Source organism: Bactrocera dorsalis, chromosome 4 (assembly GCF_023373825.1).
Source record: "Bactrocera dorsalis isolate Fly_Bdor chromosome 4, ASM2337382v1, whole genome shotgun sequence".
In the NCBI taxonomy this organism is placed as follows: Eukaryota; Metazoa; Arthropoda; class Insecta; order Diptera; family Tephritidae; genus Bactrocera; species Bactrocera dorsalis.
The window spans coordinates 11,604,286-11,617,743 of record NC_064306.1 but is presented as its reverse complement, the minus strand read 5'-3'; the positions used below and the strand labels follow the sequence as shown (position 1 = coordinate 11,617,743).

The following is a 13,458-nucleotide window of genomic DNA, read 5'->3' as shown; positions in this document are numbered from 1 at the left end:
ATAATAAACTCACCTGTATATTTTCCTCGGTGTTATTGTCTGTATTATATGGCAATACCAGCATGAGTGCGCGCATGCTGTCCGCGCGTCCCAAGTCCCCAGCTGCAACACTCTTCTGATACTCCTCACGCGTCACCTTCTCGTAAAGCTCCTCGATTTCGCCTCTGTAAAAGAAGTGTAGAAAGGTATGTTAGTTCAATGGATTTTTCTGATACCCTTTCATGTTTCTATAAGCCTCAGTTAATTAGTAGCCTCGCTCTTTCTAAACTGTCTGAAATTAAGCTGAGAATACCTTCTGTCAGATGAGATTTCGAAAACTAGTTTTCACCGATCCTAATTTCACCATTGCTGCTATGAATTTCCATTCAAATTTCTCTTCTACTATTTCTTCAATTTCTCGGCTGACACTCAAGATGACACATGAATTCAATTTTCCCCACGAGACTTTCACATCAATTTAGTTTGAAATACATTCCGATGCCACAAAATTCGTTTTTACTTACCTCGTCAAGCGCGGCAAAGATGGATCCTGCGCCAAGATTCGCTGCACCTCTTCAATGGTCTCCTCCAACTCGGGTGGCTTGAAAAGTGAATGCTTTTCATTTAGACTCAAATAATTGCGGGAGTCTGGAAAAGGTTGATTGATTGTAGGTAAACTGCAGTAAGGCCGGATTTGTAGCAGAATCAGGCAGAGTAAAAGTATTTTCGGTCGATGATACATTATGGCTGCAACGAGAGTAATTAAAATGTGTTTATAAACTGATATTTAAAACAGAAATAAATTTTACTAAAATACAAATATTAAATGAAAACGACTATGCTAAAATCAGTGGATAATAAATATTTTAAGCTAGGTCAACTCATTTTAGTTATAAGTACAAATGGTACACAGGAAAAATGGTGCTTAGGGTGTGGAAGTACAGAGAATGGGGAGTATTATAGTGAACAATAGGACAGAAACGAGTAAACAATAATTAGAGATGATTATTTGCAAAAATTCGTTTTCTAACACAGTGGAGTTTGCATAATCAAATAACACTCAGTGGAATTACCAACTGGTTGAACCATGAAAAAGGACGAGTTCAAGTTGAATATTTCAATTTTTCGATGATTCAAACTGCTGGAAGTACTTAGAGCTGACACCACTCATGAAAATGGTGCCTTGATATTTGTTATAAAACTGGGTTATTCTGAACTACATTTATTTATATAAGTAATAAGAGTATATTTTATGATAAGTTCAAGGGGAGAAGAAGCGAGAAAAGGAGAGAGAGATAGAGGCATAAACTTTCCATGCGTTGCGTTAGATAGAGAAAATAAAGAGAGAGAGAGAGAGACAGAGAGAAGAAGAAAAAAATTATTCTGATATTAATGAATTATTTTATTACAGAACTGAATGGAGAATAAAGGTTTTGAGCTACTTTAGTTTCCGTAGGCTTCCGTAAGAATCCCTGAAGTCGTTAAGACCCATAAGTAAAATTTATGTCCCTTTCAAAAAATTTAATATTTAGAGCATGTTTGTTTACCGCACTATTGATTGCTTTTCCCGAACGTTTATAGTTGCTAACAGAAAAGTTCGAACCGATTCAGCCATAAAAACTGCACGTGAATGCATTCGCAGAAATCCCCTCAGAAATCAGTAAACTGTGTCAAGTGAAATAGATATATCAATCAGATCAAAACTTATTCGAGATGATGCCCACAGTAAAGCCTACCGTCGTTCAACTGGTCATCTTTTGACAAAGCGGTTGAAGTAAGTTACGCTCAACAGATGCAAGCGGTTTATTCAGGGACACGCTTTTAATAGCCACAAAAAAACCCTTTTTACAGATCAAAAATTTTAAAATAAAATTTAAAAAGAGTTTTAAAGAAGTTTTTAATAAAAAAAAACGACAAAATTTACGCAAAAACTTCCAAAGATGCAAAAAATTTACTCTAAGGGTTCATGGTGGTCACCATCCAACTACTGTAATGATTTGGTCGAAAGTCTCCAGCGAAGGCTTTACACCTCCACACTTTTCTGAAAAAGGGTTTAAAAATGGGACAAATGTGAACAATCAGTGTGTTTTAGACGACGTGACAAATCAGCTAACCAATACATTGGTCTCTGGAAGACGAAACATCCGCACCCCAGGGTTGTACGCTGGGTTTGCGACCGTAAAAAACAACTCCAATAAAAAGAATAGTTCGATCTGTACTGTACTGTTGGCGAACGCCGATGAGTTCTGCTTTCTCCATATTGGACAAAAAATCGAAGCAAAAGGGTTTGATGGTGAAAGAGTGTAAGACGAAATATCTCCTGTCATCAAACAAACAGTCGTCGCACTTGCTACTTGGCTTCTCCGTCACTGTTGATAATCATAATTTCGAAATCGTAGATAATTTCGTCTTTCTTGGAACCAACATTAACACTAACAACAACGTCAGCCTCGAAATTCAAAGCAGAATAACTCTTACCAACAGATGCTACCTCGGACGGTGTAGGCAATTGAGAAGCAAACGAACAAAGACCAAACTCCGATATGTAGATCAGAACAATGACCACAGCTGATGAGTTGGCGTTACGAGTTTTCGAGAGAAACGCTCTGCGTAAGATTTCTGGTCCTTTAAGCATTGGCAATCGCATTCGATGGAACGATGAGCTGTACGAGATATTGACATAGTTCAGTGAATCAAAAGACAACGGCTGCGTTAGCTAGGTAATGTCGTCCGAATGAATGAAAACACTTTATCTCTGAGGGTATTCGACGCATTAGCCGCCAGGGGAAGCAGAGAGAGAGAAAGACCTCCACTCCGTTGGAAAGACCAGCTGGATAAGGACCTGGCTACATTTGGAATCTTCAGTCGGCGTCAAAAAGTGAAAAGGAAGAACGACTGGCGCGCTGTCGTATACTTGGTGGTTGTAACCACATAAGCGGTGTCTTTGCCAATAAAAAAGAAGAAGGTTCGAATCAAGTTCATCGATTCAGCAAGTTTATTGATAAAAAATCATTAAATAATTACAAATTTTTAGAAATGTTATATTGTATTAATATTTTTTTTATATTATTTTTTAACTCCTTTGATATTAAATATTTTGGTTTACTAATATTTTTGTTTTAAATTTTATTATTGTTGTATTTTTTTTTGTTTTCACTTTGCGACCTTCTAGTTCTCAATTGTTTATTTCATTTTATATATAATTTTATATATTTTATGCTTCATAAACTAAATAACTCCAAATAAAATTCTCTTGAGCACAACTCAAAGCTTCTTACACTCATTTAAAAGAAACTCACTCACTACTCTGCAATTTGGAGCGTAACTATAAACACACTCAATAAATGCGGCTATTACGTAAGCGCTCAAATGGCGCTCATAATTTTAATCGCGCCTAACAACATTTAATTGCACTTGGCAAATTATAGTTTTTGTTACGTACATACACACATACATTCACACACATGCCCGCTTTTCTTAACTGTGGCAATTATGCTGTAGATCTGTTCATTTATTAGACTTTATACAGCGCCATTTGGACTTGATGCGAGCGTTTTTTTGTGGCGCCTCAGCCGCAGTCTCAATTGTTTTATGCGAGACTTCTTGCTGGCTATTAAGATTCTGTAAGCTTTGAAGTTATGTAATTGCTGAACAAATAATGTGGGTAATTTGTACATACATATATATACATATAATATGTATGTATGTGTAATTGCACTTTGAATTGATGTTAATGCGTTTTCCGAGACAAATTCCACTAATACACGGACGAAAGGGGTTTATTACACAACAGCAGCAGAGTATCGATAAACGCTTGTTTTTAAGGGTAAATGTGTGGAATTGATATTATGGACACGTAGTCAAATCTTGCTATCCTTTGTAGTCAACTGAACCCCTAGATAGCTTCCTCTAGATTCTCTTCTATCCCTATTTAATTGGCGCTTGAATTCGAGCAGTTACTTAAATCAACAGCTTCATTCGCATTCCGTGCTGAGTTGTTTCCACCTCATCATCTTCTATACAGCTTCTGCAGATGGCGTCTGGTAGGTTTCCCAGCCTTACTGCGTGGACGCCAATAGTGACTTTGTGCACCACACATGCTTGTGAGGGCCGCTCGTTGAACGCGCTCAAGTTTCTTTGCAAGTGTGGTATTTTCTAGAGTCTTCTACCACATAAAGACTACATAGAACATAATGGGCTTGACTATTGAGTCGTAGAGTTAAAGGCTGACTTTCTGGGAGAGACCTCACCTTTTGACAATGGTTCCTCTACAGTCGTACAATACAATCGATGCCTTTTTGTACACTCTTTGATATTCAGCTTCCATAAAGCTTCATATCTAGGTTGAACCCTAGATATTTCATTGCATCCGCCAGTTGCAGTCGGATGTCTTCTATTTGCGGCAGCGGTACCACCGGAATAATGTATCTTCAAGTAAATAAAATACCGGTACTGAAAATCATACCGATTTTATTTGGGTTTATGACGAGACCATTCACAACTGTCCAATTTGATACGACGCTGAGATACTCCTGCATCAACTCGTAAACGGTACTCAAGAACTCTCTTTTGACTATAAGCGTCGTTAATGGCCAGGACCCATAGAAAAGGAGAGCGGACGGCACCTTGTGGAGTTCCCCTACTCATATTTTGTCGAGCACGTGCGTTTCCCCATTCCGTTTCAATCACTCTGTCGCACAGATGACTGAATATAAGGTGTTTGAGGGTTGTTTCATCCCCAAGACCGTCCAGAGCAGTTACGGCTGCTTCCAGCAGGCCGTTCTATATCAAGGAAGGTCTCAACGGCGAATTCCTTAACCCTAATGACTTCCTCAAGCCATGACACTATTGTATTAACCACTGATCTGCCTTTACAATAAGCATGTTGCGTTTCTGATAAATGGTCCCTCGGAATGCGCCTCCTTATGTACCAGTCCATCAGTTCTTTCTAGAGCTTTTAGTAAGAAGGGGGATAGGCCTGAAGTCTTGGCAGTATCGGAGGGCCTCTACCAGCCTTCGAGATAAACGTTACTCTGACTCGTCCCAGACCCCCGAGATGTAACTCGGGGCTAGGTTTGAGGTGGCAAGCCATTAGCATTTTTATGTAAAAACGCGATTTTTCTCCTTTGTCAGCTGAACTAGTCTCTAGTTAGGTTCCATAGCAACGAAAACTCTCTCTTCTCGTGCGGGTTTCAGCTTTTCTTAACTATCAGAGTGGCAGCATATCGATAGCTGATCTCAACAACACTATTACAGATTTCAATTGAGAAGAATAACAAACTTTCCATTAAGTAAATATAGTATCATATTATATTTTCGCAGAATTCGCACTTTAGACACTGGTTGAAAGATACTTTCTATAGAATTTTCTAAGCTTCAATGAAAAAAGCTTGATTTACACTCTTGATTTATCTCTTAGAAGTTTACCCTAATTTCAAGAATTTAATCTCCGTTTTCAGCAACTTCTTATCGCGAGAGATATCATGACAGTAACAAATACTGACATTAAGCTGGACTTATGCCTTCCCACTTAAAGTAATGAGTCGATGCATGACCTTATCCACCTTTTTGCCTTCAAACCTAGTCATCTAATATCGCTTTTACTCCAGACGCACCAGCACTAAAAGGGGCCGGAACCTAAGCCATAAGCTGCATAAAATTACTAGACAGAATATTAAGAATAAATCTGACATTTCTGTGTCTTCCGCTTCAGAGGGGACTGGGCATGTGCTCTTCGAGTGGTAGCGAGAGAAATCAGGGAAGAAATGAAGCAAATACTTGCATTCGCTGTATCCAAAAACGCCTCGGCTCTAGAGACAACTCAGCTGCTGCTTTCGATTGGAAAGTGAAATAAGTTAAGGAACAGATGAGACAGTTCACTTTAGCCGAAATGGGCTCTTTTTTTGTTTCAAATGCTCTTCAGAAATTCCCAAATGTCTGAGCTCTAAAAAGTGCTATAATTCATTCTAGAGAGTGTTAGCCAAATAATGAAATTCCGCAAAAGCAATGGAAACCATTAGAAGATTTCGTGGTACCACATTTCCTTATAGAACAATCAGCTCTATAACCTCGGATATTAATAGACTTAGTATAGCTAATAGATAATAAGTTTAAAAAACATGGAAAGAATATGCACAGATACCTGTCACCCCTTTAGCAAAAAGCTTACTAAACAACTAAGTGTTAAAGACTTAAAGTCCAACGAGGCGTTAAAAGGCAGTACTGTGTGTAAGCGATACTTGTTTTCGAACTTAAAGCGCAATACATTCCTACATACATAATTAGAAAATTAAATAGGGAGACTCAACCATTGAAGAAAATAGTAAGTCAAGAAGGTAACAATCAAACCACATACCGGCTACACTGGGGAACTCAGTAAATGAAGCACGTGCTATTGCTCTGCAAGTACTGGATCATAAGTTAGTCAGCAGTAAGTAAGTTGCACCTACTTTTAGTAAACCGAACAAAGTATGCATTGTACTCGCTGTTGGCTTTAAAAAGTTGACGACGCATTTGCGCATGCGTAACACGCTTACCATTTAAGTGCGCTGCCAAGCGTAGCGATTTGTGATGACATCGGTTGACAGCATATTTCAAGTCTACATGTATTCTAAAAACACACAAATCTGGTATGAAGGTAAAGTTTTGTGTTCCATAACTCGTTTCTTCTCAAAGATTTAGTGATGAGTGCTTAGCTTGAACTTTCAAGGTTTTTCACTAATTGTGCAGCTTTAATCTGTAGACTAGTGATGTCTACGCTACAAAATAAGAAGGATATTAACGCTAATCTATATTAATTAGAGTGCTGTACTAGACTTCGGATGAAACTAACTTCAGGCATGTACATACTAACCGCAAATCACAGTGAAGCCATTAACACCTTCACCGACTCCCTCTCAGTGTACCGCGTACTTGGAGTCAAACCACCACCCATTGCTGCTTCAGTGACGCCCAAAGATTCTGCGAGCTCTTCATGTCTTCATGTCTTTCGTCAGGTCTGGTCTCTTTGAGGTAACGTAAACTGAATAGATTCACTTTGAAACTAACAATAAAAAACTAACAATAATATTTTTTTATGCAAAGTCAATGGACTGGTTGCAGACAGAGTACGGCGGGAACGAAGACGAGCTCAACCTTTTTACTTTGCTGCTGGTTTGAAGGCATCTTTGAGTGACCAACGGATAAACTTAAACATCTTTTTATGTCTCCTTTCAAAGTGTTGGTTCGATATATCATTTATATCATACAAAGTTATCCATTAAAAACTATGGAGCTTTAGCTGAGAGGCACCAAGGGTCAACTAACTATCACAAAGTTTGACAGGACTTCAAAAAACAGTCCCGAAAACTTTGCTATCAAGAAAACTCAATCGGCAAACGAAAAATGACATCGAAAGAAGAAAATGTCATTTTGAAACATTTTTCATTTAGCTTAGAAACTTAAAGAATTCACTTATGAGTTTGAAGATCACGTTAAAATCTTTTTGACCGTAATTTTATATTCCGAAGAGAGTTTCTAAAAAATATGCACCTGTGTCTTTCTTCAGAAGTTATTGCTGACAGTCTCATTGGCTTTTGTTCATTTTGAATTCACAAAAATTTATTTATTAATTTTTATTATCGTTTATTTTTTCATGTAGACAAATTAAAATTAACTCGTCTTAAGCTCTTTTACCCATCTTTTACTTCGTGTTTGTTTAAAATTTCGTGTAAAATTCGCAAAATATTCGGCTTAAAGGCAAAATTATCGCAATAACTCTTAACCACTCTGTTCCCATCAAATCCACAACACATCAAATTTCCTATACAAAATGAATCCTGTACAAATCTATTGGGCTGAGCACAAAGGCGTAACGCTCGACGAACAGCAGCGCGACATTTACATACGCGATATACCGCAAAAATGGCTGCCACGCATTGCCGACTTCATGGTGGAGAACTCCTATCGCACCAATCGGCTGTACGCACAACTGAAGATACACGATAATCCCGACGTGGAGCAAACGTATCGTCGTTACGTAGATCACGTGCTGCAAAACGAATGCAGTATTATGGTGATCGACGAGCAGACGAACGAGATATACGGCGTCGCGCTGGTCAAATGGATGACCAAAAAGTGGCGCTCTTGGACTATTTGGCTGCAAATTTTCGATTCGTTTCTACTCTTCGCCGAGTTCATGCTACTCGGTCGTATGCTAGTGCTGAAGTACGAAGAAGAGCATCCGGAGCATGAGCCTGATAGCCTACACCTCTTCGAGTATTACTTGCATCCCGAGCTTAAAGAAGATCCGATCTTCATGCAGAAATTCTTCTATAGTATTTTGGAAGTGGCGCGTCATATGTTGATGCCACGTGTCTCTTTTGTAGCCGCAACGCTGGAGCAGCAACAGCAGGCTGAAGCATTCGGGTTTCAAGCGCTCTCACATCTCATCTACTCGCTGGTGGAAGACAGCGGTGTGCGCACCTTTCAGTCGTTGCGCGACATTGAAGAAATGTATATGGTATTGTATGAGTTTCCGGTTGGACCGATAATACCCTTCTATACCATGCCGCCACCGCACCCGTACGATGAAGAGGATCGTTTGAAGCACGAGCCACATACAAAGCATGAAAGTGATGAAACCGTTACATATGATGAAGATTCAAATCGACGTTCTTTCTCTAAGCTGGCTATAAAGTAGCGGTTTTTTTACCATTAATGGTATAAACGAGTGTTAGTCTTTTAATGTGTAGTCAATGCTCTCATGTTTAAAGTTTTTAAATTGTAATTCATAAAGATTTTAAAATTCTCTGGCGTATATCAAATGTTTTACTTTAAGCAAAAGTTTTTTGCAATGACATCCGGTGAGTTTTTAGTTCCGAAGCCAAAAAATGTATTTTTAAAAAAATTTTCCTCTTTTGAGGGAACTCAAAGAGAGTAATAAGCAAAATATTGCCTAACAAGCGGAAAATTCAAAGACGGCTTTATCATCTAAAATATTGACTGCTCTTTCGTTTGGAAGGTAGAATCGGAGATATTTTGCTCCATAACCAACGCGCCAGAGTAGCTTTTTTCTAATAATCTAAATTACTCTGGTAACTTTGGACCGTAGTAGCTCTCTGAATAACTATAAAACAAAGAGAATTGTAAGTACACGTATCTCCAATAATCTGTAGAGAACTGCCGGATCTTCTTCTGTTAAGGTTTCCTTCGATAAATATTACACAACTCTTTCTCAAGGGTGACACCCTAAAGTACTGGGTGTCTTAAACAACAAACTGCTGTGGATGCATAATGCGGATGAAAGGGTTATAATAGAAGGGCCACCAATGCCTAATATGGTCAGCACAACCTGAGGCTTTCTCCCTCTCTCATGCACCGGTGCTACACAGCGATTGTATGGTCAATTGTGCTCTACGGTACAGAAGTCTGGTGAACATGCCCTCGGAACTCTACCTACCAAAAGCAAATGGAAAGAATGCAGAGGTTCCTTGAGCTGTGCATAACGGAAGCACTAAGAACCTCTCTAACGGCTGCTCACGAACTAGTGCTAAACCTGCCACCTGCATATTGAACCTCACGTATTGCATACTGCCGGACCACTGCACTATTTTTCATGCAGAGGTCTTTACTATTAGGAAAGTCGTGGAGCTACGCACAGACAAGCAGCAGTATGTTGATCACATTTTCTGATGACAGCCGTATACCATTAGCAAATCCGCTGTCCATCCACGGAGCCCCCTGATCTAGAAATAGTACCTTGCTTCTGGCGACATTGTCCTCTGCTGTCCTGCTTTGCAAGATACTTCCGGCCAATTTTAGAAACTAGGTTAAAGCCCGGTCAATATTCGAAACTTGGGAGTATGGCAAGGAAAATCAAAACGCGATTAGACGATTTACCTAAGTAGACGCCAAAAATCATGTGTAAAACGGTAGATTGGAAAAATATGTACAAAGATTCTTGGGACTCGCTATAAGGGAATGTAGAAATATGATTGGCGGCACATGCCTGCAGAATGGTTTTTACAGAAGCTGAGAAGACAATGGAGCATATCTTGTGAACTAGTCCCGCATTAGATAGGCTATGTTTTATGTATTTTGGGCCGTCACGGTATGGAACATTTGCAGAGGTATCGATAGTGAGACCACAGAGTCTATTGATACTCGCGCCAAGCGCAAGCATCTTAAAGGATGTCTGCACCTCATGGACTTCGTAATGGAACTCCATCTGTTAACTGCTCATTAACCTACCAGACTAAACTAACCTAACCTATTTGATCTAAAATAATTAAATTTATTCAATTGAAACTTGATTTCTTTTTTTTATTCTAATGTTCAATTGTATTTTCTTTCAAGCATAATTTTAAATTTTATTTTATGTTTTATTTAAATTTTTTTTAATTTAAGTTTGATTTATGTTATATTTTTCAAAAGTATTTTTTTTTTTATTTCAAAACTTGATAATTTGGAATACTAGTTATTTCTTTTGTAATATTGTTTTTTTGTAGAAATGTTGCATCAACATCTCTTAGCTACTGCCTGTTGCTTGCAAAGTGTTTAAATATTCATGAAATAATTGTAATTAGCATAAAGACAGCTGAAAGTGAATACTTCAATATGTGTAGCTATGTATTTTTGTATAAGTGAATATGTACATATTTATATATGTATGTATTTTATAAATAAAACAAAACTATTTCGCCACTTAGATTGTTGTCAAGCAACTAATGTCTTATTTTTATGTTTTTTAGTTTTTTTTTTGTTGTGTCTTGTTATTGTTATATTTTTTCTTCATTTTTTATTGGCATTGTTATTGTTTTTTTTTTGTTATTATTTTTGCTGAATGAACGAATTTTGACCTCTAACAATAGCTTAATGAAAATCAAAATGCGCTTAAGCCAACTGAAACAGATGTTTGTGAAAACAATTCAGTAAAAAAGGCTGTTAACAGATGTGAATGCATTCAATGTCAGCGCGCACAATTCAACAAACTACCAATCGATTTTGCTTTAAACAAATGTGTGAGAAACCTCACTCCGGTGGTGAGCAAGTGAGCGGCGAGACTAACTTGACAATTGGTTGTTTATGAAGTATGCTTATGTCGGCACACTATACTTTATGCCATATTTTTAATTAGAATTTAATTAATTTTTTATCTTGCTTGATTTCAATTGAAGCTCAAGTGGTGGCAAGTTCTTTAGTCTTGAAGAAATTTAGTATGTCAAGAACAGCAAGTTATATACATATTATATATGATCAATGTGCGTTATGATAAAGTATAATATTTATATGAGAGCATTCAGTAACGCGCTCTTATTAGCTGGTAAATTTTATTATTGGTTAATTATCGTTCAAAAAATCGAAATATCCATATACCGAAATTTATAAATTTAAATTGAAAAAAAAAAAATGAATTGAAATCATAAAAATTCAATCCCTAAATTGCATTGAGATGCTAAATAATATCCCGAAAATATTTCCGAGATCCCGAAATTATTGAATTACTTTAAAATATTATTCATTTTGCAATACTTATTTTGAAACTCTTTTTTGATTTCAGTTTCTAAAATTAAATCCCGAAAAATATTCGGCATCCCGAAGTTATAAACATAGTTTGAAATATTATTATTAATTATTTGAAATATGTATAATAATTTTTGATTAAATTTTTTTTTAAGTAATTCCCGAAAATATTATCGGAATCCCGAAATCATTACATGACTTTAAAATATTATTTATATTATTATGCGATTATTACGAAAATATTTCTGATTTGAGTTTTTATGCTTTAAAAATTAAGTCCCGAAAATATCTTCGGGATACCGAAGTAATTATATTAATTTAAAATATTATGCATTATGTTACTTATTTGAAAATTATTTTCGATTTCAGTTTTTCACTAAAAAAAATAAAAAAATATTTTTCGGGATCCCGAAATTAACATAGTTTAAAATATAATTCATTATGCGATACTGACTTTGCAATTATTTTTGTTTGAATTTTTTTGCTCAAAAAATTAAGTCCCGAAAATATCTTCGGGATCCCGAAATTATTAAAATAATTTAAAATATTATGCATTATGTTACTTATTTGAAAATTATTTTCGATTTCAGTTTTTCACTAAAAAAAAATAAATCCCGAAAATATTTTCGGGATCCCGAAATTAACATAGTTTAAAATGTTATTCATTATGCGAAAATTATTTTGAAATTAGTTTTGCATAACTGTTGACAAATTCATCGTAATACCTTTCATTATACGTTTTACCTTTCATTTTTTAGCCACCCTTCTACAGCCCACTCACAAAAATAATTAAAAATATTATGCATAACGCAATTAGATAAACAATTCAATTGCATGTAATAGGCCAAGATGCAGCTCTCTTTAACCATATGTGTTTTCATAATATTTCAAATGTCACCCGAAAGTACAACACTTGTTTATTGTCAACATATTTACGTTCAGCTTTATGAAAGTGTTGTACTTATTTAGTTGTGATTACGCAAGACACAAGAAAGCATAAATCTGAATAATAACCCGAGTAATTGCACGTACTATATGGAGACATGTGCACAATAAGTGGCTAATTAGCTGTAGGTATGTACGTACTTAAAGACGGGCTTACATATATACATAAGTATATGCATGTACATGTATACATTGTATTATATAAATAACCAAATATTATTTATACGCATACGTGTATATACACATATGCACAGCTATACACATGCACAAACATTTACACTTAGATAACAATTTAATTTGCGCAAGTTTGTCGCTTAAGTCTTTAGTACACGCATGGCCTAGACCCCACTTCTGATAATTGTTGTTTGACTTTTGCACATACTTTTTGCTACAAATATGTAGATCTACACATATGTGTCTATGTGTATACTTGGTGCAATTATATGTAATCTTCATTATAAAAATAGCTGAGTACATACGTGTTTTTATTTTATTTTTTTATTTTTTTTTAGTATATATAATACCTATATATTTTTTAATTGAATGTAAATTATTATTCATACTTTTTTATTTTCTTAAGGGGTTACATGGGTTTTCTTGGTCATTCAACAGTCTTTTTCAAAGTTTTTTTTCTGTTTTAAAAAATGAAATATTTTATTTAAAAAAAATATGTGGTTTAGCTAAAAACATAACTTAGAACTTGGAATAAAATGAAAATTGTATTTTTGGTAGACCTTTTTACAAAAAATATAAATTCCTTAATTTTTCAAATTTAATGTTTTTAATTATCATTTTTGTGTGCTAAATTTTTAGTTATTTTTTTTTTTATTTTTGGAATATAATACAATTTTTTTAATTTTGAAAAGGTAGGCATGGACCAGTTTTCTAATAAGTTTAATGTACATATCTCCTAAAACCACCAAAGCTACAAAAACGCAAATATTATAAGAACTCATGAAAGCCGATAATAAACCCGCCCACTACCCATATAGTGGTACGGCTAAAAATATTAAATTTTATCCCGTTGATCGG

General features: G+C 35.9%; 2 protein-coding genes across 5 annotated transcripts in view; one reads left to right on the top strand and one right to left on the bottom strand.

The window, feature by feature from the left end:
- The window catches only part of LOC105223554 (mucin-4), a 35,740-nt gene that overhangs the window by 5,580 nt on the left and 16,702 nt on the right, over positions 1 to 13,458 (bottom strand). For all 4 annotated transcript variants that reach the window (XM_049454512.1, XM_049454511.1, XM_049454513.1 and 1 more), the window contains exons 3-4: positions 504 to 726; positions 14 to 164 (exon numbers count right to left, since the gene is read on the bottom strand). In XM_049454512.1, coding sequence (XP_049310469.1) covers positions 14 to 164; positions 504 to 721 — 369 coding nt within the window. In that variant the 5' untranslated portion in view covers positions 722 to 726. The remainder of the gene's footprint in view (positions 1 to 13; positions 165 to 503; positions 727 to 13,458) is intronic.
- On the top strand, positions 7,605 to 8,813 carry LOC105223553 (uncharacterized). The gene has a single exon (XM_011201300.3). The coding sequence runs from the start codon at positions 7,790 to 7,792 to the stop codon at positions 8,657 to 8,659; it is 870 nt and encodes a 289-aa protein (XP_011199602.2). The 5' UTR covers positions 7,605 to 7,789; the 3' UTR covers positions 8,660 to 8,813.